Here is a 25,870-nt window from a genome sequence, read left to right as displayed (position 1 = left end):
GTGATTTTGGCCATAAACCGTAGTATGAGGCCACTATAAATTTTCCCGGGTAAGAATTTTTGACCCAGTCCGCCTCTGTTTATCGATATTGCTTTTTTTTTTTTCTCTCTGTCTGCAGTGTCTTCGCCAGGACGCTTCCTTTTCACACCTTTTAAGTATTTTACTCATTTTTAAAGCACAATTACAAAACGAGGAGGCACGCTTAATACACAAACAAAGCTGCGCACGTGTAGCAACTGAATAAACAACACCGTAAAGGCCGAGATACACTGTTAACACCTCACATTTTACTAAAGCACATTTCTAGGGGTTACTACCATAAAACAACAAAAACAATTTTCAGTTGCGTTTCTGCTAGTGGAATCTGTTATAAACTGGTCGTAAACTCGATCTAATTGCAAATTATCGATAGCTGGAATTGTGTGGGTTTTTACGTTATTATGGTGAAATGTGTTTCCCCTTCACTGATATAAAACACATAAATACATTTTCAGAATCTTCTTCATTCCTATTGTGTTGCGTTCGGTTGGGGTGATTCCGCGTTCAACTGCCATTTCTTGTAAACACAAAGGCGAATCGTGCATAAGCGAATTCGGTTCGTGTTATATAAAATAACATTCCCCTATTTATAAATCGTGTATGATCGAATTCGTGTAATGTAAACACGTGTTATACGAGGACCGACTGTAGTTCTGTATGAGTTGATAATGAAGCGAAATTTTATAAGCTTACTAGGGCAGGATATTCTGTGATTACGAGGTATTTTATATTTATGAAATTAAAGTAAAATTAAGTATTATGAAAATAAAGTGTTTTTGCTTGGTTTCTTTAATGCTAGTAATGTAGTAGATAGCAGCTACTGGCCTGTTGTATTTAGCAAATGTCTCAGCAAAGGTAAATATGGATGAACAATTTGTGATGAATACTTTTCTAAGTTTCAGCTGATAAGTTTTTTCTGACTGAATCAAATGGCAACAAAACTAGATAAGACTAGCAAAAGTAATGGGAATTAGCCAAGGCACAGTGACTTGCAGAATGATGTTCAAAAACATTAATTCAAAATCCAATAATTATAATACTCTGGACAACATAAACAAGATGATATACTCTTCAACTTTTTATTATAACTCACAAGTTCATTTACAGTATAAGCATGTGCTAATCAAACTAATAATTTTGAGAATATGATGCTTGAACAGTAACAAATTTGATAAATTACTTTTCCTTGCAGACTTGAATTATAATTAGCTAAGTTGTTAGAGCAAATTTTCTACACCAGCACATAAAATAGTTGTAAAAGGCTTAATATAATTTTCAAGTATTATTTTGGTTACAGCTATAAGACGCATTTATCTCTGCTTTTCTTTAAAAGCTAAATTCAATATTTTATCTCATACAGTTTAACTTCCCAAATCTGGAACCACTGGACCTAATCTTTGCCACATTTCAGGTTTTCACACTTCATAGTCTCTCTCTCTCTCTCTCTCACTCACCAAAAAATACTATATTTCTATAGAGTAATTCATCGTACAAATATACTCAGGTCAGAAGATAATAAAGCACGCAAAACCTACATTGGTATTATTATATTTATTTCTGAATTGGAACTATATACATAATGGGGTCAAATGTCTTTAGTATTTTCTCACCACTTCTTCAGTGGCTGCAAAGACAGTAACTAAGGGTTATTATTATGGAATTCGTAAAGTTGTATAGTAAAATAAAAAGTTTTAGTAAGTCAAACTTAGCTCTAATTTGAAGAATTTTGTTTTAAGGTTAATTTTTTACAGTAAATAATAATATGTAAACATTTACCAGCTGTAGCATTTACACTTACAGCTGTAAAAGTAAGAAAATACCACAAAACATTTGACCCCATTATGTACATATTTCCAATTTGGAAATAACCATAATACCAACATAGGTTCCGAGTGCTTTATTATCTTCAAATGACACAGTTTACCTAAGCATCATGCCCCTCAAGTAATACCTTATACTCAGGTCTGTTCTATACAAGTGTATTCTACATTGAGAAAAAATGTAATATCAAATGCATGGAAAATCATTATATCATACAGTCGTACACAATACAGAAAAAAAACAGGAAAAAGAAAAAAAAGAGATGATACAAGCAGTGTGTTCCATTTTTCCTCTTAAGTCAGCTGAATTTTTTCTTTTTCCGTAATTAACAGAATTGAAAATTAAATAATTATCTTGTTACAAATTAATTACTAATTAACTAATAATATATAAAAGCAATTATTTTCATTAGCCTGCACTGTATCTCAACATAATATTTGCCCTGTTTTGTAATACATTTACTTACATCCTCATGGATTTTGACAAATGAAACATAAAACGAACTGCATGTTTCTGCTATGATTAATATAACATGCAATTTCTGATTTTCTCTCCCCCTCTCTCTCTCATACATACACACATTTTAATGAAATTAACATGCATAATCAATTCTGACACTCTCCTTAGGGCAACTGGCCTAGGAGAGAACCAAATTTACTGACTTTTGGGTGGTTCATTGGATTTGGGAAATTCAACTTATATAAAAACTCATTTATCTTTTCTGATAAATGGGTGACTGATTGAAACAAATATATATAAAAACTTACAAGTGAGCAAATGTCTAACCACCAGCCACATCCTAGAGGAAAAACTCCAATTTCAACAACAGAGAGAAGTGATACTTTGACAACAACATAACACAACCCCAAAAGTCTCTTAGTTTTCTTAAATCTTATTAGTGATGCCAGGGCATGAAAGAATACAAGACCAATGCCGATAATTCCATAACCAAATAAAGTTGTTATTAATCCTTCAAACTGTGATGCAACTACCTGAAAAGATAATTATTACAGCAAATTAATTGAGTGTTCAAAAATAATATGAAGTGTATATATTAGAGTATATTATGTCAATATAAATTAGCAAATAAAATAAGGGCAAACCTTTTTTTTAAAATGAAATCACACCTGCTCATTAAACCACCTGATTTAAAAATCATATTTATAGAGAAGTCCCCTTCCTCCACTGGAGGCCTATTTGCTTTTATTAAATGTACCATTTCAGGCATTTTGAAAGAGAAGCTATCATCAATGTGACTCACTGATTATATCTATAATATAATCAGTGAGTTGCCTCCCGAACATCAGCATGTTCGGGAGGCAACTAGAGGGAGTAATACTCTTGATTTGATTATCAGCAGTGATTCTTCATGCATTAAGAATCTGCAGATAAATGAACCACTAGGTGGCAGTGATCACAGTGTGCTGAAGTGGGATTTACTCAAAGAGGTAACTACCATTAGGGGTAAAGGGAAGGGTTATTGCTTCCGTAAAGGCGACTACGATGGACTGAGACAGTATTTAAATTCTATACAGTGGGACCAACTGATGATGTTACCAACAGCAAATTCAAAATGGGAAGCATTCAAAGAACTTATCTTGGAAGCTATTAGGCTTTACATACCAACTAAGAAATATTGTTCAAGGTTTAGGCCTAAATGGATGTCAGATGAACTAATGAGGCATATGGCAGAGAAGAAAAATGCATGGGATATATACAAATTAACACATGACACAGAAGCCTATGATAGATACAAGTTGATATGCAACCAAGTTACAAAGGAGGTTAGGCAGGCGAAGGCACATTACGAGAAATCCTTGGCAAGGGATGCAAAGAAAAACAGCAAAGAGTTCTTTACTTATGTAAACTCTAGAAGGAAGGGGATGAATCAGATTGGTCCACTTGATATTGATGGGTCAAGTGTTGATGATCCTGGTCAGGTAGCTAACAAACTAAATGAATATTTTGCATCGACATTCACACATGAGGAGTTATTCAGCGAGGGGAATGCCAGAGGTGTATTCAACTCTAGCAGTAAGCTACAGAATCTTGAAATAACTGGGAGTAAAGTGGAGGAGAAACTGTTGAAGATAAACACAAGAAAGGCACCCGGGGTGGATGGGATCTATCCGGTTATATTAAAGGAGGCAGCAAAGGAAGTAAGCAAACCCTTAGCCATAATTATGAGAGCTTCCTTGGACTCAGGGGAGGTACCCATAGACTGGAAATGTGCAAATGTGACCCCAATTCACAAAGGAGGATCAAAGGCTGACACAAGTAATTATAGACCTGTGAGCTTAACTTCTGTTCCAGGAAAATTAATGGAGGCACTGGTTAAAGAAGCACTGCAGGATCATTTAGACAAGACTTCAGTTATAGCTCAGACACAGCATGGTTTTGTTAAGGGGAAGTCTTGCCTGACCAACTTGATTGGATACTATGATGCAGTCACAAAAGAACTGGATGCAGGGAATAACTTTGATATTATATACTTGGATCTTAGAAAGGCTTTTGATACTGTTGCACATGGAAGACTGCTACACAAATTGGAGCAGTGTGACATTGGAGGCAAATTGCTGCTATGGATAAAGGGGTGGTTGAGGGGGAGAAGACAGAGAGTGGTAATCAATGGACACTGCTCATCGTGGACTGATGTTATTAGTGGAGTCCCTCAGGGCTCAGTGTTGGGTCCATTATTGTTTTCTGTATTTATAAATGATATTGATGATGGTATATCGGGCTTAATGTCCAAGTTTGCAGACGATACAAAGGTTGGCAGGGTTGTCAAGGACACTACTGACACTATGCTGCTGCAACAGGATCTGGAAAGGTTGAGCAGATGGGCTGAGAGGTGGCAAATGAAGTTTAACATTGACAAATGTAAAGTACTACACATGGGAAACAGCAACCCCAGAGCAACGTATCAACTCTGTGGTACTACGCTGACAGTGGTAGAGAATGAAAGGGACTTGGGGGTGGTTGTGCAGGCAGATATGAAGTTCTCTGAGCAGTGCAGACGGGCTGCAAGAGTAGCTCATGGAGTATTGTCAATGATATACAGGAATTTTTCCAGCAGGGATAAGGAGGTGATTATTCCATTGTATAAGGCGATGGTCAGGCCACACCTAGAGTACTGTATACAGGTCTGGAGGCCTCATTTCAAGAAGGATGTAGAGCTGCTGGAACGAGTACAGAGAAGGGCAACAAGATTAGTGAATGGAACAAAGGGGTGCTCTTACAAAGAAAGGCTTAAGTTTTGCAAATTACAGTGTCTGGAAACTAGGCACCAGCGAGGTGATCTGATAGAGGTGTATAAAGCCTTGAATGGTTTAAGCATGCTCAATGCTGATGGGATTCTTCCACTAGCTCAGAAAAATCAGCTGAGAGGGCATAAATTCAAATTGAGGAAAGACAGATGTAGGATAGACGTGCGGAAATTTGCCTTTAGCCAGCGGGTGGTTGGTTGGTGGAACAGATTTCCATCCCTTGTGGTGGAGGTTGATAGCCTAAATAAGTTTAAGGCTCAGCTGGACAGGTATTTTGAACGAACAGAGGGGTGAAGTGGAAGTGGGTTTTTTTTTTTTTTTTTTTGGCTGATGCTGCATAAGCTTGCTTTCTTGCATCAAATGCCTCTACTAATGCTAATGCTAATGCTAATAATCATCGTGAGTCACAATGATTATATTATAGATATAATTTCACTTCATAAAGTGCATTTCTTAAGATTAAGTGCATTTCTTTCTTAAGATTTTTTATTATGGAAAGCTTTCAATTACTATAAAAAAAAAAGTTTATAAAAAAATTAAGTGAAAAGGACTTATCTTTCTCAAATAATAGTTTGTCACTATTTTTATTTATTATAGTCAATGCTAAACTGGAATGAATTTTTACATTAAATATAAGTTAAATTTTTAAGGTTCGCTGTGTGAATCAGATGGCCAAAAGCAGTGTTTTTATTTGATTAATTACTGAGGAAAAACAGTTTATTCTTTACTGCACTTTCCTGAAAACAGTCTGTATCAATGACCAGGCCCAAAAGGAAAAATGGGGTAACATGAAAATTTTTTTATTGGCATCTTGCAAAACTGTCAACCAGGGGAAGGTTATTTTTACTCTGGCGGGTTAGTTATAAAGATAATGAAGTTACTACAAGCGGAGTGACTCATGAAGAAAATTCCACAGTTTAAATAATTATTTTGAAGATTCTTTGGATATACATATAAACTACAAAGGGTACTAGGAAAGTTTTGCAATACAGCTTTGTTTATTTAATTTTTTCAAAGTAATTTCCTCTATATTCAATACACCTCTCCATCCTCCGAAACCAATCTTTAAACCATTTCTGCCAAGTTTCACTAGGGAGTAAAGCACACTCGTTGTCCCAAGCCCGTAGAAGGCCCTCATCACTGGAAAACCGCCTCCCTTTTAGCTTCATTTTCACATGCCGGAACAGTGCAAAGTCGCAGGGAGCAAGGTCTGGCCTGTAGGGAGGGTGCTCGAGAAGTTTCAGTCCTCTCGTGGTCAAATATTCGGTGCAGGCTTTGGCGCGGTGAGCTGGAGCATTTTCGTGATGGAGGTACCAGGTGTCCATCCTTGACTTTGGCCGCAGGTTCTTCATAGATCCAATGACTTTAGGCAGGCATTATTCAGTATACCACTTAGCTGTGACTGTCTTCTGCGTGTTCAAAATGACACGTTCCACAATTCCACTCGATTTGAAAAATACAGCTATCATTTTCTTCTTTACAGATCGGGATTTTCTGACAATTACGGGTGTGTCGTCATCATCAAAGACCCAAACTTTGTTTTGAGCCTTGGTCGGCAGATCGCAATAGTACAGCCAAGTCTCGTCACCTGTCACGATGTTGTTCACATACCGAGATTGTCCCTTATCAAACTTTTTTAACATCTCCCGGCACCAAGTCACACGTCGTGTCATCTGCTCTTCAGTCAGTTGATGCGGCACCCAGAGAGAACAAAGTTTCTTCACGTGCAAATGATCTTGCAGAATCGAACGAATTGCTGGTGCATTTAGGCCCAAAGTATCCTCTATCTGTTGGTAGGTCACTCGCCTGTTTTCGTCAAGCATTTTCCTCACAGCAGTAACGTTTTCCTCCGTAACTGACGTTCGTGGCCTTCCCGGCCTCTCAGAGTCCTCCAGAGTGAAATTTCCCCTTTGGAATTCTCTATACCACCTGAATATCGTTGTACGATGTGGACAATCATCATCTAGTGCAAAAGTCATTTCTTCTAAGCACTGGTCTATGGTTAAACCACGCACGAAATTATACCGCAAAACTGTCCTTATCTCATTTCGTGACCACGATGCCATCGCAAGCGCTTTACACTCTCACTACTAATGAATAACTGAGCCCATCGACTTGGCGCGGCGGCTACTATGCACGTATGAACATGTCTCAACATGCAGCAACAAGCAGCTTCCTGTGATTCATTGTTGCGTCATATTGCAAAACTTTCCTAGTACCCTTTGTATATTTTTAATAATCAATAAAATTAAATATGGATGATTTAAGCTCACATACTATGAAAATGAAAACGGTCAGAAAGTGCAACAAATAAGAACAAATTAATGATTAAAATTAATAATATTAACCAATACAGGCCTTATTAAACTGTTCTGCAAGCCTTACTTTAACTGAGAGCCACATTTTACCCTCTGATTTTCAGTTAACACATTAATAAAAATTATTTCACCCTTTCATGAACCCACTAGGGAAATCACTATGTAGTTACAGTGAAACTAAGTTCCAGATATGAACCCAATGTTACCAAAGAATATAACAGATATGAGTCACTATGTAACATGCTGCACTGATCAGTGCAGCACATTACATGGTCACTCATATATGTTACATTCTTTGATCAGTGCTTTCATCAGTGCAGCATCATGCTGCACCGATGAAGCAAGTAATACAATATAGGAATACAGATTTCAGACAATAAGTTCATTTACCGAACAATACCGAACAATCCTAACCATACAGCCAACATGCTTGATCTTTTTCTCACAAACAACCCTTTTAAGTACACGGTCGAAGTGAGTGGTCCTTTAGGTACCTCAGAGGTGATTGTCTCTTCTCCAAAGGAGCCTTTATCTAATGGCTATTCCCAACCTCGTATTGTTTGGCATTACAAGAATGCAAAATGGAATGACCTGTGAGATTTCTTTTCTTTTCCTTGGTCGGACTACTGTTTCAAAACTTCTGATGTCAATGTTTGCTCAGATCGTGTCAGTGAAATTATTCTTGTAGGAATGGAATCCTTTATTCCACACTCCACTTTAAAATCTCATCCTTTATCTAAATCTTGGTTTTCCAATAAATGTGCTAAGGCTGTTCAAGAGAAGAATGTTGCATATCTTAATTGGGTTGTTTCCAATTGTTCAGTTTCATTTTCTGCTACACCAAAGCTTGCAACAATTGAAAAGCAGTTATTAATCAGTCCAAACTAGATTTTGAACAGGCTAAGAGTAGAAAACTTGCTTCTTGCCCTAATGGTAGACGAGCATTCTGGTCTCTTGCAAAACCTATTGGCCGCAACTTTTGCCCATCTCTGCTCCCACCTCTGTCAAAACCAGATGGTTCTGTTGTCACTTCAGCCAAGGATAAAGCTGACCTGCTAGCATCCCATTTTTCTACCAACTCATGTATTAATGATCTTCGTAAAACATCTCCCACCATTCCCAACTCGCTCCATTCAATGCCTCCTGTGGTCTTCCATCAAAAGGATTTCAGAAGGATTTTGACGAATCTTGATGCTGTTTGTTTGTTAGTTATTTGGTTTTTAGGAGCATTAGCAACTAAGGCCATATTGCTCCGGGGATATGCGGTGGTCATTTCCTGACTTTTCCACATCCTCCGTATTTGGTGGTCACAGGCTCGAACCCCGGTCTAATCAACAAGCATGTGCTATGCACTGCTGCTCCTGCCCACCTGGCTACGGAGGTGCTGTATCTTGATACTAAGAAAGCCCCAAGTCCTGATGGTATTTCTCCCTTGTTCTCAAAACCTTTGCTCCTGTTCTGTGCTGCCTTTTTTCACTTTCTTATTCCAAAGGTATTTTTCCTTCTGCTTGAAAATTTGCTCATATCCAGCCAGTTCCTAAAAAGGGTGACGAGTCCCTCCCATCCAATTATTGTCCCATTGCAATTACTTCTACTCTTTCTAAAGTAATGGAGAAATCAATTAACTGCCAACTCTTAAGCTACCTAGAAACCTTACGTCTGATCAACGATCACCAGAATGGATTCCGTCAGTGTCGATCCACTGGTGATATTCTGGCTTATGTTACCCATTTATGGACAAATCCAATGGAAAAGTTTGGTGAAACACAAGCAGTTGCTCTTGACATCTCAAACGTTTTCGATCATGTTTGGCATAATGGTCTTCTAAACAAGCTTCCATCTTATGGTTTGCCAACTGTTTTTTGTAATTGGTTATCCAGTTTTCTCTCTGATCGCTCACTGAGGGTGATGGTAGATGGCTCTCTGTCTTCTAACTTCTCCATTAATGCTGGTATCACCCAAGGTTCAGTTCTTTTCCTCTTGTATATTAATGACCTCCTTTCATTGACTGGAAATCCTATCCATAGTTTTGCCGATGACAGCACATTGCATTCCACTTTCCATTTTGAAAAACCTTGCCCTACTCAATCAGCTTCAACTTCTCGAATATCCGCTACCAATTCCTTAAATGCCAATCTCAAGTGGGGCAAAGACAACTTAGTTGCTTTCAATCCTTCTAAAACTCAGTCTTGTCTTATATCTCAAAAAAGAGGATTCTTCTGCTCCTATGCTTATCTTTGGTGACACTCCAATTTCTAGGCAAAATGATATATCTCTTTTGGGGATTACCCTGACTTCCAATCTCTCTTGGCACAAGCACATTACAAATATTGCTTCCTCTGCATCTAAAAAAACTTGGTTTTCTCTTTCGCTTTCAGCATTACTTTTCTTCCAAACAGCTGTTCCCTATGTACAAATCGCAAATCCCCCTATCATGGAATATTGTTCCCACATCTGGTGCGGTGCCCCCCAAACCTCTCTCAGGCTTCTAGATTCCATTCAGAAGAGGACAGTTAGGTTAATTAATGACTCCTCTCTAACAGTCTCTCCACTTTGTCTCATAGACACACTTTTTCTGCTGCATGCCTTTTCCACAGATACTTCCATGGGCACTGTTCTTCTGAATTGGCTTCTATACTTCTCGCTCTCTCTTTCAAAACAGTCCGAACACATACCGTCACCAGTCAACATCCATTTACTGTTCAACTTCAAACTCACAGAACCAACTTTTCATTTTCCTCGTTTATTCATTCAACTGCCTTTTTCTGGAACAACCTTCCTTTATATGTATTTCCTGAAAATTATAGTCTACAGAAGTTCAAGTCTAATGTCAACAAATATCTTCTTTCATCTTCTCAACCTCCAACCCAAGCACGGTACTAAGTACTATAGGTTCTAATACCTCTCGTGTTGGGGTTTTCATAAAAAAAATAAATAAATAAATAAAATGATAATTTCACTGCCTTCTGAATCCAATATTTCTTGACCCAAACATGTATCTATATAATTCTATCACTTGACAAAAAAAAATTGGTTTTCTTGTAACACTTATTTTTCTTCTGAACAGCAGTTAATTCTGTACAAGTTTCAAATTAACTTATCACAGACTACTGTTCCTACATCTGAGAGGTTATCCCCCCACTCTCCCCCAAACATCAACTCTGCTGAAAACAGAGCAATGAAGTTAAACAACATACTCCACCCTACATATTCAATGATACGAACACTTTTGTTTACACATTCTCTTTGCCTAGTCTCTGAAATATAGGTAGAGTATTCAAAATGATCTTAAAAAGTTCAAAAGTTTATTTTGACAAAATGAAATATACATTTAGCAGATATTGATATACAAGATATGGAGATAAAAACTAAATATAGGAGAAGAGTTTAAATTTTAATTTAACACTTACATAGTCTTTTATTCCAAGCTCCTCTGTTGCAAGGTTACCAATATGGTATGGACAGAAAGCTAAAAATAGACAAAGAGAAAATTTGCACTGCAAAAAAGTGAAAGTTTAATTGCTAAATTTGTGATTTAGAACTGTTTACTTACCAAATACTAATATGAAAAGAGTATTCAGTGACACAACCCAAAAGACATGTTCCTATAAAATAAGTAGAAAGCTATACATTAATATGGGTAATTTTGATACAAATGACTTACAGGATGAATAACAAATGAAATTAACTGGAAATTTGGTGAAATAATTGAACTATTAAAGTCTGTGGAGTGTAATCGGTCTTTAAATTCTTAAAGAATTAGATTATTCTCAGATGTTCCATGGTACTTTCCATACCACTTCTTCAGTGAAGTCCTGTAATGCCATCCTTGTGATACAATCAGCCTTACATACTAACCAAGTCGATATGTAATGCTGATGGCAGAAAGCTAAAAATAGACAAAGAGAAAATTTACATTCCAAAAAAAAAGTGAAAGTTTAATATGCCTTACATAGTAAACTGCACATTAAGAGTGATGGCATCATTAAGGACAACATTACAGTTTACTGAAGAAGTGGCAAGGGAAGTACCATGAAATGTCTGAGAATAATCAGTAATTCTTTAAGAAATTAAAGGCAGATTACCTACATGCAGGTTTAAGTGCTTAATAATTTCACCAAATTTCCAGTTCTTGATATACCCTGCACACCATGCCATTTAAAGAATATATATAAAAAAAATTTTAAAGAATTAAATTTATAACAAACTAAAGAATGATCATTTTATTTGTTATTAATATAACTAATATCACCTATGGTAGCATTTATTTCCCAAAGTGTGGTCTGCAGCCCATTATTAGTTGTTGGGGGATGAGCTCAGAAAATATACAAATAATCAAATGACCCTATTATTGTTGCACAACATTCATGAATGTGGCAAGTCATGACATGTGTGGAACAAGTTTCTCACTTGGCTACAGAGGCTGAATACTGGCTAACAAGCTGAAGTATGTGTTTAGACTGTTTGGAAGAGAGAGGTGGAATTAGACATGCTAATCCAGAACATGCCCACTGAAATATCTACAGGAAAGGCATGCAACAAAAGCTGAGTGTCTAAATGATAGCATGTCGGTACAACAAGGAGTATACTGGTCAGACACTTTTGATTCTTTATAATAAAAACTTTGCAGAAAAATTCAGAAAGATCGATACAATTAAATTAGAACAGGGCAACCAGAGAATGTGATAAGAATCACAGAAAAGGACAATCTTCATAGGCAATTCAAAACTGAAGAAATCTCAGAACTCCAGCCAAAAGAGGAAGTGCACACTCAATAACATATCAGTGCATCAAGGTGTATTTTGATCAGATAATAAAAAATTAAGGGCAAGAAATGGTGAGCATATAAGGACCACAAAGCTGGGCAACATCATTAATTGATGGATAATAAGCTATCACTTTATTACTGAAATTCAGCCTTAGTAATTAAGCTTAATTTGCCAGAGAACGAAACTTTAAACGAGAGTTCACAGAGTGTCTGTTCTCATTCAGAAAAAAGAAATAGAGGAAAGCACACATCACTCCCGCTGGATAGCTCTCTACTGAACTTTCTCCAGCCTTCAAACAAAAACACATCAGCACAATCCTAGCAATGCTCTTAAGGAGCAGTATCATGCACCAGCCAACAGTTTCCCAGCATGCAAAATGACATTACCATATTGGCACCACAGATATCAGCCAACTTTCTCCAAAAACACCAGAAAAATACCCAAGTAGGGCTTGGGTATTTTTCTGTACAGTAAAATACCCAAGCCCTACTTAAGCAAGTACCCCATGACTCCAGTTAGCCTATGTGAGAGAGAGAGAGAGAGAGAGAGAGAGAGAGAGAGAGAGAGAGCACGTGCAAATATGCACCCTATCTAGAAGATTGTCATGTATATCTAAGTGGCAGGTCTCCAGTCAATAAGGTCCAACAACTCTCTAGGACAGCACTTAAGTGTACCTTCAAACACGCCGTTGCTTAGTTCCTTTGTCATGGACATAAAGTTGCAATTGCATCTCATTATTATATACAGTGTTCAATCCATAATGTAAGCAATTTTCTTTTTAATATAACCCTCCTTTTGTTATCACAGGAAAGGCATATAAGCAGGGATTAAAACACACATCCCCAAAGTTACTGTAACCATTTTTTTTCAACATTAAAACTTCTCTTACATACACAGTGAAGTGTTTCTCATTTACAAGCTTCCATTCTTGCATTATAGAACCATGCATTCTAATGAATATATTATGAAACCCTTACATTTTTAAAACATTTTTATTTTTTTTTAAATTGAATGTAAGAATTCTAAGAGCCAATGTACTGCTTATAACATATTTGCTAATATATTGGTTCTTAGTTTTCTATTTGTGTTAAATACATAATAAATCACAACTGATATCAAATATGACGAAACCCTTAAAAAATATCAACCCTTCAAACTTTATGGGTATACTGCTTTTCAACACTGGCCTATTTTAAAAGACTAAATCATGTCTAGCTGAGTAGTTAGTTATTATTATAATAACTAACAATTTAAATGTGTTCAAGTTAAAACTACAAAAAAAAAAAAAAAAGCCTGTTTATTATAGAAAACTATAGACTTAAAAAATAAGAGCAATAAAAATAGCTTCTACAAAAAATTTTAAAACAAAAAGTCCCTTCTTACCAGAAATACTAGTGATCCATCAAGTCCCAAGAGCTGGAAAAATAAAAATAATAATAATAAATAAAAAACAGAAATAAATCTCTAGAAAATGACTCGTGTGAAAACAGAACGAAAGGTTGATTCACACCAATGCAAATAGCGATTGCAATCAAGATTTCAATAGCAATTAGTCCATTTGTACTAATGTGAATGCAGTGATGCTACTATTTGTCTTCCTTTTGGATGGCGGTTTAGTTGTGTGAATTTAAAGTGCTGTTGTTGTTGTTGTTTTGGTGTTTATTGGCGCATCGACAACAGAGATCATAATTTAAAGTGCGCCTTAATTTTGATTTTTCTGGAAAAAAAAACTGTTGTTATTGGCATTATGTATATTTAGATAAGATAAACAGTTTATTTCATATTTATTTATTTATTTATTTTTTGATTTGGTAGTTGTTGGCGCATCGGCTTCTATGGCCATATTGCACCTCCCAAGGTTTTTGCAGTACTTTGATCCAAGCACGAGGCGGGAATCGAACCCGCGACCTTGGGTTGCCGGGCAGGTACTTTACCCACTCGGCTAGCATTTCATATTTATGAACTAGATTTTAAGTAGATGTCTTGTATATCATATACATATTATAATAAATTGAATTATTTTTATTAATTTTTAGAACAAGAAAAAAAAAAAAAATGGATGAATGATGTTAATGTAAAGTGTGGAATTAAAGGAAGGTTCTAAACGAAGTCTACACTTTGTTTTCAAATTTACAGAAAGTTTATTATTTATTAATAGAAATTGTATAGATATCTGTAAAAAGTATAAACATCTATTTGATCAATTATAATTCTTAGAAGGAAAATTGTGCATACTAGGATGCTGCTGCATTACTTTCCCCTGTTAATGGTTGATTTGTATGAACATTTATAAAATTTTGATCTGCAGAGGTATTGAAATTACTCAAACAAGATTCAACTGAACTGGGAGGTATAGGTATACATGATAACTTTCTCCATAATTACAACTGGCCGTAGATGACAATAATAATGACTCAGCATTAGTAGTGGCAAATGATGCAAGAAAGCTTATAAAGCATCAGCCAAGAAAAAAAACCACCTCACCCATCCATCCCCTCCAAGAATTTGTCTATTTTTCCTTGAATTTATTCAAACTACCCACTTCCACATCAACAGATGGAAGTTTGTTTCAACAATAAACTACCTACTGGATGAAGGCAAACTTCCACATATCTATCCTGCAACCATCCTTCCTCAAAGTGAATTTATGCCCCTTCATGTGTGTAGTCTCATTTATAGTCTCAGCAAGAGGAAGAATGCCATCAACATTTAGTTTACTCAATTCATTCAAAGCCTTAAACACCTCAATCAAATTTCCCCGCAGGTGCCTAATCTCCAGACGCCACAATTTGCAGAAATAAAGCCTGTCTTGGTAAGAGCACCCTTTTGTTCCCTTCACCAATCTGGTTGCCCTTCTCTGCACTCGTCCCAACAGACATACATCCTTCATAAAATGAGCCTCCAGACCTGTATACAGTACTCAATATCAGCCAAACCATGATCTTGTAGAAAGGGATAATCACCTTATTCCTGCTTGTATTTTGCAAGTATGATATTACTTTATCAATCGAGAACTGTTTATCACATGTACTTTCTTTCCTGGTGGCCTTTTCCCCCCTGGGCACTTCTTCAACTTTTTACTCTTGCCATTTTCATTTAGTTCAATAAGTCAGTGCCTGCTGATTGTTTTTCTTCAGTTTCCACATGCCCCGAAATTTCATTTGTGTCATCAAAATTTGAAGATGGTGCATCAATACTGTATATAAAGTTGCATGCAGTTTTTGCAAATTTCAAAAAAAGGTCTGAGTACCTCCATCTGTTTGGCCCAAGGCCATGTCTTATAACTGTTAAAAATTTGTGCTTCTTGGGCTGTTCTTGTTTGTAAGCTTTTTAAATGTCTTGCATAGCAGTCTCTCAGATTTTTCATTTATTTTTTAAGACATTACCTGAAATTTTAAAGTGTACTTAAAAATGTACAGCTTGAAGTAAAATATACAATTTAAGTACACTTTAAAAAATAAATGATTATAAAATAAATGTTTTATAATAATTTTAAAAAAAATAATTATATTATTTTTTATAAAATAATATAATTATAAAATGATTATAAAAAATAAATGTTATAAAATTTTTATAACTTTTTTTACAGATTTCAACCTACTGGTGATAGGTACGTAGTAACTGGAAACAGTATAAAGTCATTTTCAACTACAAGTGGAATCATTAAGGATGTTTGTGAAATAACCTATACATATGTTTGAACATTAAAATTTAAAATGTTTGTTTGTTAATGAAAATATTAGTTGTGAGATTAATATAAATTAATGAAATTTTGTTTGTTTTTATTAAATTAAATGTATTAAGAGTTTGATAAATCATAAAACTGGATAAGTCTTGATATGCTCCATTTCTCTGTCAAATTTGCCATTTTTCCACACACGATCTGTGAATGAATAGAACAAGCAGTGATTGCACTGCTGATCGTAAATCACTGACGATAACTGCTATAAGTGTGAATTACCCAGTTACAGTTTCTATGTTTTGAATGATCACAATCACTATCAGATGGTGTAAATCAGCCTTAAACGTCACAAAACTAACTTACTCTTTCCCAAGTTAGTTCCTCAGCAGCACGATCCCACTCAGCTGGATTCCAGTTAATGTCATCTAAAAAATAGCACAATATAATAAATTAGAATTTCAAAACAACTCTGCATATTTAAAATAGAACCAACAAAAAAAAGTAAGCTATAAATTAAAAGGTTTAACTTACAAAATGATACTTTTTTTCAATTGCTACTATGTAATAACCAATTAAAGGGAATGTATTTGCATTAACACTAATGACATCACCAATTTTCACTAACTTTCCTAGACATTCTGACCACCAAGAGAAGCAGTGCATACGATCAAGAGACTGTAGTAGTATTAGCAGCAGCAAATGATACAAAAGAGCAAGCTTATATAGCAACAGCCAAAAAAAAAAAAAAAAAAAACACACCACTACACACTTCTCCTATTAATACTCTCCCCAAGAATTTGTCTAGTTCTTCCTTGAATTTATTCAAACCATCCACTTCCACAACAACAGATGGAAGCCTGTTCCAAATATCAACCACCCGCTGGCTGTTTGTTTGTTGTTTGTTATTTGGTTTTTAGGAGCATTAGCAACTAAGGCCATATTGCTCCGGGAATATGCGGTGTTCATTCCCTGACCTTTCTGCATCCTCCGTATTTGGTCCCGCTGGCTGAAGGCAAACTTTCGCACATCTATCCTGCAACCATTCTTCCTCAACTTAAAATTTATGCCCTCTCATGTGTGTGTAGTTTCAGCAAGAGGAGAATGCCATTCATATTCAACTTATTCAATCCATTCAAGGCCTTAAACACCTCAATCAGATCACTCCACAGGTGCCCAGTCTTCACATGGTGCAATTTGCAGAAATGAAGCCTTCTAAGTAAGAGCACCCTTCTGTTCCCTTCACCAATCTGGTTGCCCTACTCTGCACTTTTTTCAGCAGATCTACATCCTTCCTAAATTGAGGCATCCAGACCTGTATACAATACTCAAGATGCAGCCTAACCTTGGCCTTGTACAAAGGATAATCACCTCCTTATTCCTGCTAGAAAAGTTTCTATATATCACTGACAAAACCCCATGAGCTGTTTTGGCAGTATGTCTGCACTTCTCAGAGAATTTCATATCTGACTACACAATTACCTTCAGGTCTTTTTCATTTTCTGCTACACTGAATGTAGTGCCACACTGATGATAAGTTATTCTGGATTACTGCTATCCATATGCAGTACCTTGAATTTGTCAATGTTAAACTTCAACTACCATTTCTCAGGCAATTGACCAATTTTACCAGATCTTGTTGCAGTAGCTCACCCTGATTACTGTTGTTAACCACCCTGCCAACCTTTGTATCATCTGCGAACTTTGACATTAAGCTGATATACCTTCATCAATATCATTAATCAATATTGAAAACAACAACTGCCCTAGAACTGAACCCTCTACTGACAACAATAGTCCACAAAGAGCAGTGCCCATTTATAACCACTCTGTCTTCTTCCACTTAACCATTCCTTTATCCATAGCAGTAACTTGCCCTTAATGCCACATGCTTCAGTTTATACAGCAATCCTTTAGGTGCAACAGTATCAAAAAGCTTTGCTGAAATCCAAGTATATAATACCAAAATTATTTTTATCATCTAGTTACTTGATCACTGCATCATAGTAACCCGGTGTAGGTTCCTGAATGTGACGCTGTTTATAAAAGTAATTATCACAGTGTAGCAGGGGTAAACTGTAGTTATCTCTTAATGAAAATTTGATATTGTGCACTATCAATGACATTTAATTCATGTGATTAAATGGCACTATATTCTGCTTGCAGCTAATTAATAAGCAACAAAGCTTGTTAATATTTTGGTTAAAATATTTCTACTGTTAAAAGTATTTTTAAAATTCTGAGGAATTTCTGTCAGTATAACAAAGTGATGATCAATCTGCTTGTAGATTTCAAGAAAGCATGTGATTGTGGTCCTGGGATAACGTGCAGGGACACAAGTTCACACACTGTGAGAGCGAACTCATACACTGGCACAAAAGTGCACAGCCAAATGTCTAAAAGTGCATTAGCTGCTACAATGAACAGTTACAATGAAGTTGTAAAATTTCTTGGCCTTGGTATTTGGTATATTCCAGAGTGAAGTTCTATGTATTTTATACATAGAAATTCACTCTGGAATATACTAAAAGAATATGAAATATCATAGTACTAATTAATCTGGTTGAAATGGGCATAAAGGAAACACGGGGAACTGTATTGGTTAATACATTGGAAATTAGAGCCTTTCAGCATTAATAAAGTTTAGACAGGGAGATGCACTCTTGCCAATACTTTTTAGCCTAACTCTCTAAAAGATAATTACAGAGAGACTCAAAAAGAGATGGGGAGAGACATCCAGTTATAAATCTTAGGATATGATGATATCATAATCGCTATGGAGAACAAGGAAGATATCATCAACACAATAAAATATTAAAGAATCAGGAAAAGTAGAACTGCAGATTAATCAACAAAAAACAGAATTCCTTTCAGGAATGGAGCAACAGGCAAGAGGAAACACAAAAACATAAAGGAGAAGATAGTGAATACAAGCAAGTGTCACACTACAGATAACTGGCATAATCATGACAAACAAGGATGACAAGGAGGAAGAAATTCGGGCAAGAATCCTAGAGGGAAGAGACCCTTCCATGCTCTCCAAAAATGGTTGTTATTTAGGATTCTATCATATAAAACGAAGAGATATTCAAGGTCGTCAGACCAGAAATGATGCATGGATCAGAAAACCTGAACAACAACAAAAGCACACAAGATGACGATACATTTTTGAAATAAACTCCTATGAAAAATTTATGGGCCTATTAGCATTAGTAGAGGCATACAATGCAAGAAAGCAAACTTATGCAGCATCAGCAAAAAAAAAAACCACTCCCATTTCACCCCTCCGTTCATTCCAACTACCTGTCCAGCTCAGCCTTAAATTTATTTCGGCTATCAACTTCCACAACAAAAGATGGAAGTCTGTTCCACCAATCAACTACCCACTGGCTAAAGGCAAACTTCCACACATCTATCCTACAACTGTCTTTCCTCAATTTGAATTTATACCCTCTCAGGTGATTATTCTGAGCAAGAGGAAGAATCCCATCAGTACTGAGCATGCTCAAACCATTCAAGGCTTTATACATCTCAATCAGATTACCTCGCAGGTGCCTAGTCTCCAGACACTGTAATCTGCAAAACTGAAGCCTTTCTTCGTAAGAGCAACCTTGTTTTATAGGAGCAATGGAACAAATGGTTGCTCTTCGTAAGACCACCCTTCATTCCATTCACTAATCATGTTGCCCTTCTCTGTATACATTCCAACAGCTCTACATCCTTCTTAAAATCAGGCCTCCAGACCTGTATACATTCAATAATCATGTTCCTCTTCTCTGTACTCGTTCCAACAGCTCTACATCCTTCTTAAAATGAGGCCTCCAGACCTGAATACAGTACTCAAGGTGTGTCCTGACCATTGCCTTATACAAGGGGATAATCACCTCCTTATCCCTGCTAAAAAACTTTGATAGAAACTGTCTCTATCATTGATAGAGACACTGAGTTAGTGAAGGAGACACAACCATGAAATACACAACAGATTCACTTACTAACTCAGACTACAGAAATCAGAGCCCAACCGATTGCAATGGCTGAGACATATCAAAAGGATATGAGGAGAGAGAGAGGGAGACTAAAAAGAGGTATGTCCTACAGCATAAGGAACTATACCAGTACATTGAGAAAGAGCTGGAGAGAGATAATGGGGGGGGGGGGGTTCTTAAAGAGAAGAGGAATCTGTTACTAACATCCATTTTTACCCATGTTTCAGCTTTAAAAATTTAACTAATACTTGTATAGAAATACATGAATTGATTATTATTTTATACTATAAATCTTTCAATCAACTACTTAACCACTTGTCTCACTCACTAGAAGAGTGCTAAAATTAAATTTGCTCTATTATAAAAACTCAAATATCACTTGTCATTTACAAATGTGTATTTGTGAGAGCACCTTTCTTAAAAAAAAAAAAAAAAAAAAAAAATATTATTGTTCAACTGGTACAATCATAGAAAGAATTAAAATTATATACAGTATCAATAAATAACATACAGAGTGGGCCCATATTATTCATAATAAAGACTGCTGTAAAAAAGAAAAGTACACTAGAAAGAGATTTATTTTATTTTAAAGAACAACTCAAAAAGTTGGAACCTCATTATGCAATGTAACTGCTCAATGGTAGGTTTGTAAAAGCTAAATCTTAAAATGGCACTGCTGCAAAAAAAAAAAAAAAAAAGAAGCAATGTGTTGTGGTATTGAGAGTTTAAAGCAGCATCAAAACGAAAAGATATTACCAGTTGGAAAATGAAGAGAAAGACAGGTTATCTAGCAGGTTGAAGAAGTTTCAAAAAAGGCAATACCGCACATTAGAAAGGAGCAGTCAGGCCTTGAGAATGGGACGGTTGATACGAGTTCATGAAAGACCAAGAAAGTATACTCATCATGACAGCACAGAAGTTCGTTTGGTCTGATCAACTACAAAATATTCTCCACCCTTATTTGAAGTTGTATGTGCACAAAATACAGATTATGCAAGTGTTGAAACTGGATAATCAACCATATTCAAAGGACTATTGTTGTGAATATGCTCAAATAAGCAGCTGTTGTCAAAAAAGACAACAGCTACTTGGTGTTATTTTTAGTAATGAGTTAACTTTTCATGTGTCTTACAGTTAAATGCCACATCTGCAAAATTTGGGGCACTGAAAACTAGTTACTTGAGAGTCCCACATCCAAGTTGAATGTGGAACTATCCTGTATAATTCCTTTGCGGTTTTTTTTTTTTTAATATTCTGTGGTATTTTAAAAACAAATGCATTGGACTGAAGCTCAAAGTATGAATAAATGTGTGCATATCAAAAACTTAGTTGCTTCTGTGACATCAGAGATGCTGAAGAACAGGTGGAGCAAAAATGAATATCATTTCAGCATTCTTCCAGCAATGAATGGAGCCCACATGGAAACCTATTAATTTCTGTATGAAAAATTTGAGTCACTCTTTCAAATGAAATAAACTGTTTTTCTTTATCTATTAATCTTTTATTTTTATGGCAATTTGTAAATGGAGTGAATAATATATGCCTACCTTATATGTTTCTGGGTGAGATCACAAAATTTCTATATGTCCCTATCCTGAAAGGGTGAGAGCGAATTTTGTAATTTTGTATGAGTAGAAAAGTGAGCAATTTATTTTGAAAAACCTTAAAATTTTGCTATTAATAATTCTAAAATTTAATTCCTGGTAAATTTCAAAACTTCTCGGGGGAAAAAAAATGCCATAACAAGAAATTTCTCGTTCTCACTCAGTAAAGAAATATTCCTTCAAAGGTCAAAGAATTTACCCTGGGCTGCATTATTTTCATTTGGCTCATTTCCTACAGCAACATCTTCATCCTCTTCAGCATTTACAGCATTCTGCACCACACCCCCATCAGCTTCTGGGGCATCATTATTGTTATCAACCACAGCTGCACCATCTTCGTTATTCTAATACAAAGATTATAACACAAGAATAAGAACAGTAAGAAAGAAAGATGTTAGAGTTTAATTTAGTGATAAATGTATGAAATAAATTTTAAAAAACAATCAAGAATACATTAAAAAATATTTTAATCGAAATAATTCTTTAAAGGTCAGAGTAAGAAGAAAAAAAAAAAAAAAAACTCTTAATTTACAAGCAAATACCAATTATTTATCCTCTAGTATTAGCAAAAGATTGTAAATGTGGTAAAATTTTAACTTTCAGAGGAGATACTTTTTTTTTTATTTTCAAGATGGATTCAAACCCTGTAACAAACATACACACAGCTACACATATTCCACAGTTGCCTCAGATTGGATGACAGCTGATTCCTATGATAAACAGGAATCAGCTGCCATATAAGATGAGGTGGAACAACACATTGTTCCACCTCATCTCATACCAGATATACCAAGGTGAAATATGGCCTAAGTAGGCTTTGCACCAGAAAAATCCAAACACAACAACAACCAGATATACTCATCATTTCATACAACCAACCACCTCATTCCACAGACATTCAACCAGGTTGAGATTTGAAACAGAGCAGGAACTATTTTCAAATTATGTCTTGTGATATGACATATCATCCTGTTAGAAGTAACCATTACCAGATGGATAAACCGTGCACATGAAGAGATGCACCTGGTCAGCAGCAATGTTGAAGTAGGCTATGGAAATCAGATGTTGATCCATCAGTTTCAGAGAACCTAACAGGTACCACAAAAACATTCTATACACGGCACTTACACTACCAACTTGCTGTTGGCACTTGGCATGACAGATTCACTGGTTCATTGCACTACCCAACCTTTCCACTCTTCAGATGTCTAGTGTCAGTGTTCCTGTGGAAACTGCCCTGACATGATACTAATACAAATAGAGATAGATCCAAAAATCCTCCTCAGTCTAATGAGATGGAAAAAAAAAAAAAAAAAAAAAAACTAGTTGGTTGAGAAACAGTTTGTTACATTACTAAAAAGAGCCATTGGTTTCAAAAAGAATGCTCGTTCATGTATGCTATGAAAGCCATTTGGCTCAAAAGAACAAAAGCATTTGTTTGCTTTTCTGCAATTAAATGGATTAAAACAATTCTGACAAGAATCTTTGAATAGCAGTCTCTCAATTACCAAAATTACAGAATATGGTAATAGATAATGTAATAATTAATTAAAAAAACTTATTAGAAATAAAAAAAAAAAGACAACCTAAAAGCAGCAATTTTGGCCCAAGTTCTTAAGTAGAGCATAATTTAAGGATGCAGAGCCGCAAGATGAAGACTATTGAAGTTGTAAAAATGGCAGTAAAATAATAAAGTTACTAATCTCAACAAAATACAGATGATGTCTAAAAGATAATGACAGAAGACACTAAAACATAACTAAACTTCCCATGACTAAAACATAACTCAACCACAAAAACATCACATTCACAAAAACTAATGTCTGCATACTTTGGGCAGGATAATCTGAAAATAGTAAAACTATACTGCTTTCAACCAATGCTAATATCAAAGACCAAGTATGGTAGCATAGGCAAGTCCTCAAAAGGTATACCTCTTCATTGGTTAGAGAATCATTCTGAAGGCAAACACTAAATCATCCAACAAGACTCAGCACCATCTCACAAGACAGGAGAGATACAGCAATGGTGTTGTGAGAATCTGAGTGTTTTCAGTAACACTACAGAATGGCCGTGTAGTCATCAGATCTGAATCCCTTTCACCTACTGTGTGCTGAACACACTAGAAAGTCTTATACTAGTTGTTTGAAGAGAATTCCACTAAGTATGTGACTGACAACGAAAAGCTCTGGAAAAATCAATTTCTAGAACATCTGAAGCCAGTGTTGAAAGCAACAGACAGTTACATACACAAACATAAATAACAACTGAAATTAAGCATATGTTTACAGAATTTTAGGCAATGTTTCATTTGAACTACTGTGCACAACTGAATATTTCTCATTAATTTGAAAAAATTGTTTCATTATGTTCAAGGCATAAATTTTCATCATATGCTTCTCTGTGTTCAAATTATCTCGATGCAGGCATTGAAACATAATTTTCCAACCTTCAGTATTATGCTATTTCTCTCTCTCTCTTTTTTTCTTAATATTTGTTCCCCTGGCCATATACTATTGGATGAGAAATACTGTAATAATGACAGTGACTGTAATAATAACTGAGTAAATCTCTTTTTACAAAGAAAACAACACAATCTAAAAATAACAAATTTTGGCTCATCTATGATGCAAGAAAGCAGCATAACTTAAGGCATTGTCTTTTAATGCATTTCTACAATCTCTAAAGATACAGAAATGATAAAATAAGAATGTGTCACTAATATTTCAAAAAATATGGATTAAGTCCAAACGACAACAGTAGCACTTTCCACAATTAGAACAGCAAACTCAACTTATTTTAAAAAAGATATGTTATTGGTTATGCAGAATGGTCTTCTCATTCAAAGCACTCTGTCAGTCACTGGTGGGAAAGTGTTAACATGTTGATTATATCATAAACAGATATACAATACCACCACTAATTATATCTTACTTGTATAAGATCTTGTTCTTGTTCTAGCCATTCAGGTCCTCCACCATGTAGAATCTGTTCCCTTAGCCACACAAGACTAATGAAGGCACACAATGTGCAAGTCACTACACAGCAGCCATAAAAGCTATCAGCTAAGATGTTTTCCCTAAATTCAAATAGATTATATGAATTAGAAGAATGCACAGATCACAATAAGTAGTAATTATTAATCTTCAAGCTGCTGAACACATCACACTGAAAAGTTTTTAGCTTAACTATAAAAGCAAGAGCTTACAATTTGTAAAATGTGTAAATAATGTGATGTTTAACGATCAAATTTGAAGGATGTACAATAATGTATATATTTCTTTTTCACAGGTATCCAAATTGATATCAACAGAAGAGCAAAAAAAAGAAAAAAAAAAAAAATCTGGGTGATGAAGCCATTAAAAAAAAAAAAAACCCCCTTTTGGCATCCCTCTAATAATTTATCCACCCTTAAATTTATTCAATCTATCCATTTCTATGCTAGACGGAAGTTTATTCTAATGAGGAATTATTCTCTGATGAAGGCAAATTTCCATGCATCTATCCTGAAACCATCCTTTTCCAATTTAAATTTAAACTTTAAACACTGATCAGGTCTCGTTACAGATGCTGCAATTTACAGAAACCATGTTCTTCTTGATACACATTCATTTTCAATGAACCAGTGAATCCTCTAATTAATCTTATTGCACTTCTTTGCACCCATTCCAATAGTTTTCTATCCTTCCCGAAATGAGGCTTCCATGCCCATATGCAACTAACCATTGCCCTTTTCAATGAGATCCATGACATGATAACTGAGGACAAAAGACTAACCACTTGCTATATAGAATATATTTTACTCCCTCATGAGAAAATAAAATAGAGAGTAAAATCTCAGCATTATCACAGGAATGAAGAAAGATTACGCATACTTGATATCCCAACTTTTGACACCTGATAAAAAATGACTGTGACAAACTCTCAGTGGAATATCCTCAGTTTTTCTAAGGCTGACACAAAGAGTTTTAGGTTAGATTTATGATGATGGATCATAAACTGGGAACACTGTTTCTAACAGAAGGATAATAAATGTTATAAGCAATGCAAGCACCCTTCATCCAAAGTAGACCAAGTCCATTCCTTCAGCTGGCAAGATGGAATCAAATCCTCTGGTTTTTGAAGATTTTCTATTTGTGGATTATTTAAAAAAAAGGCCAGACAATCACAGGAGAATATTATTCTTCATTTTTGCATAAGATGCATTAAAATATCAATGCCAAATAACATGGAAAGCTAATAAGAATTGGGGGAGAGAGATATTCATGTGTCATGTCTGCCATAATTAACTTTTGGGAAGATGTGGATGAAACCAGCTTTGAGGGTTTGATTAGTTTTTGCAAAAACAGTGGCAGAAGTGCAGGGCATCAATAAGAGAGAGAGAGAGA

General features: G+C 35.5%; 1 protein-coding gene across 2 annotated transcripts in view; it reads right to left on the bottom strand.

The window, feature by feature from the left end:
• LOC150082624 (E3 ubiquitin-protein ligase MARCHF6) overlaps positions 1–25,870 on the bottom strand; it is a 218,218-nt gene that overhangs the window by 104,390 nt on the left and 87,958 nt on the right. The window contains exons 6-12 of one of the 2 annotated variants that reach the window (XM_090377546.1): positions 24,417–24,561; positions 21,682–21,826; positions 16,259–16,320; positions 13,597–13,629; positions 10,998–11,049; positions 10,855–10,913; positions 2,628–2,852 (exon numbers count right to left, since the gene is read on the bottom strand). In XM_090377546.1, the coding sequence (XP_090233672.1) occupies positions 2,628–2,852; positions 10,855–10,913; positions 10,998–11,049; positions 13,597–13,629; positions 16,259–16,320; positions 21,682–21,826; positions 24,417–24,561 (721 nt within the window). The remainder of the gene's footprint in view (positions 1–2,627; positions 2,853–10,854; positions 10,914–10,997; positions 11,050–13,596; positions 13,630–16,258; positions 16,321–21,681; positions 21,827–24,416; positions 24,562–25,870) is intronic. The other variant, XM_090377548.1, reaches the window with a different exon arrangement.

This window comes from Mastigoproctus giganteus, chromosome 7, assembly GCF_048544385.1.
Source record: "Mastigoproctus giganteus isolate SK-2022 chromosome 7, ASM4854438v1, whole genome shotgun sequence".
In the NCBI taxonomy this organism is placed as follows: domain Eukaryota; kingdom Metazoa; phylum Arthropoda; class Arachnida; order Uropygi; family Thelyphonidae; genus Mastigoproctus; species Mastigoproctus giganteus.
The sequence above is the reverse complement of the archived record's forward strand: the minus strand, read 5'-3'. Positions and strand labels throughout refer to the sequence as shown.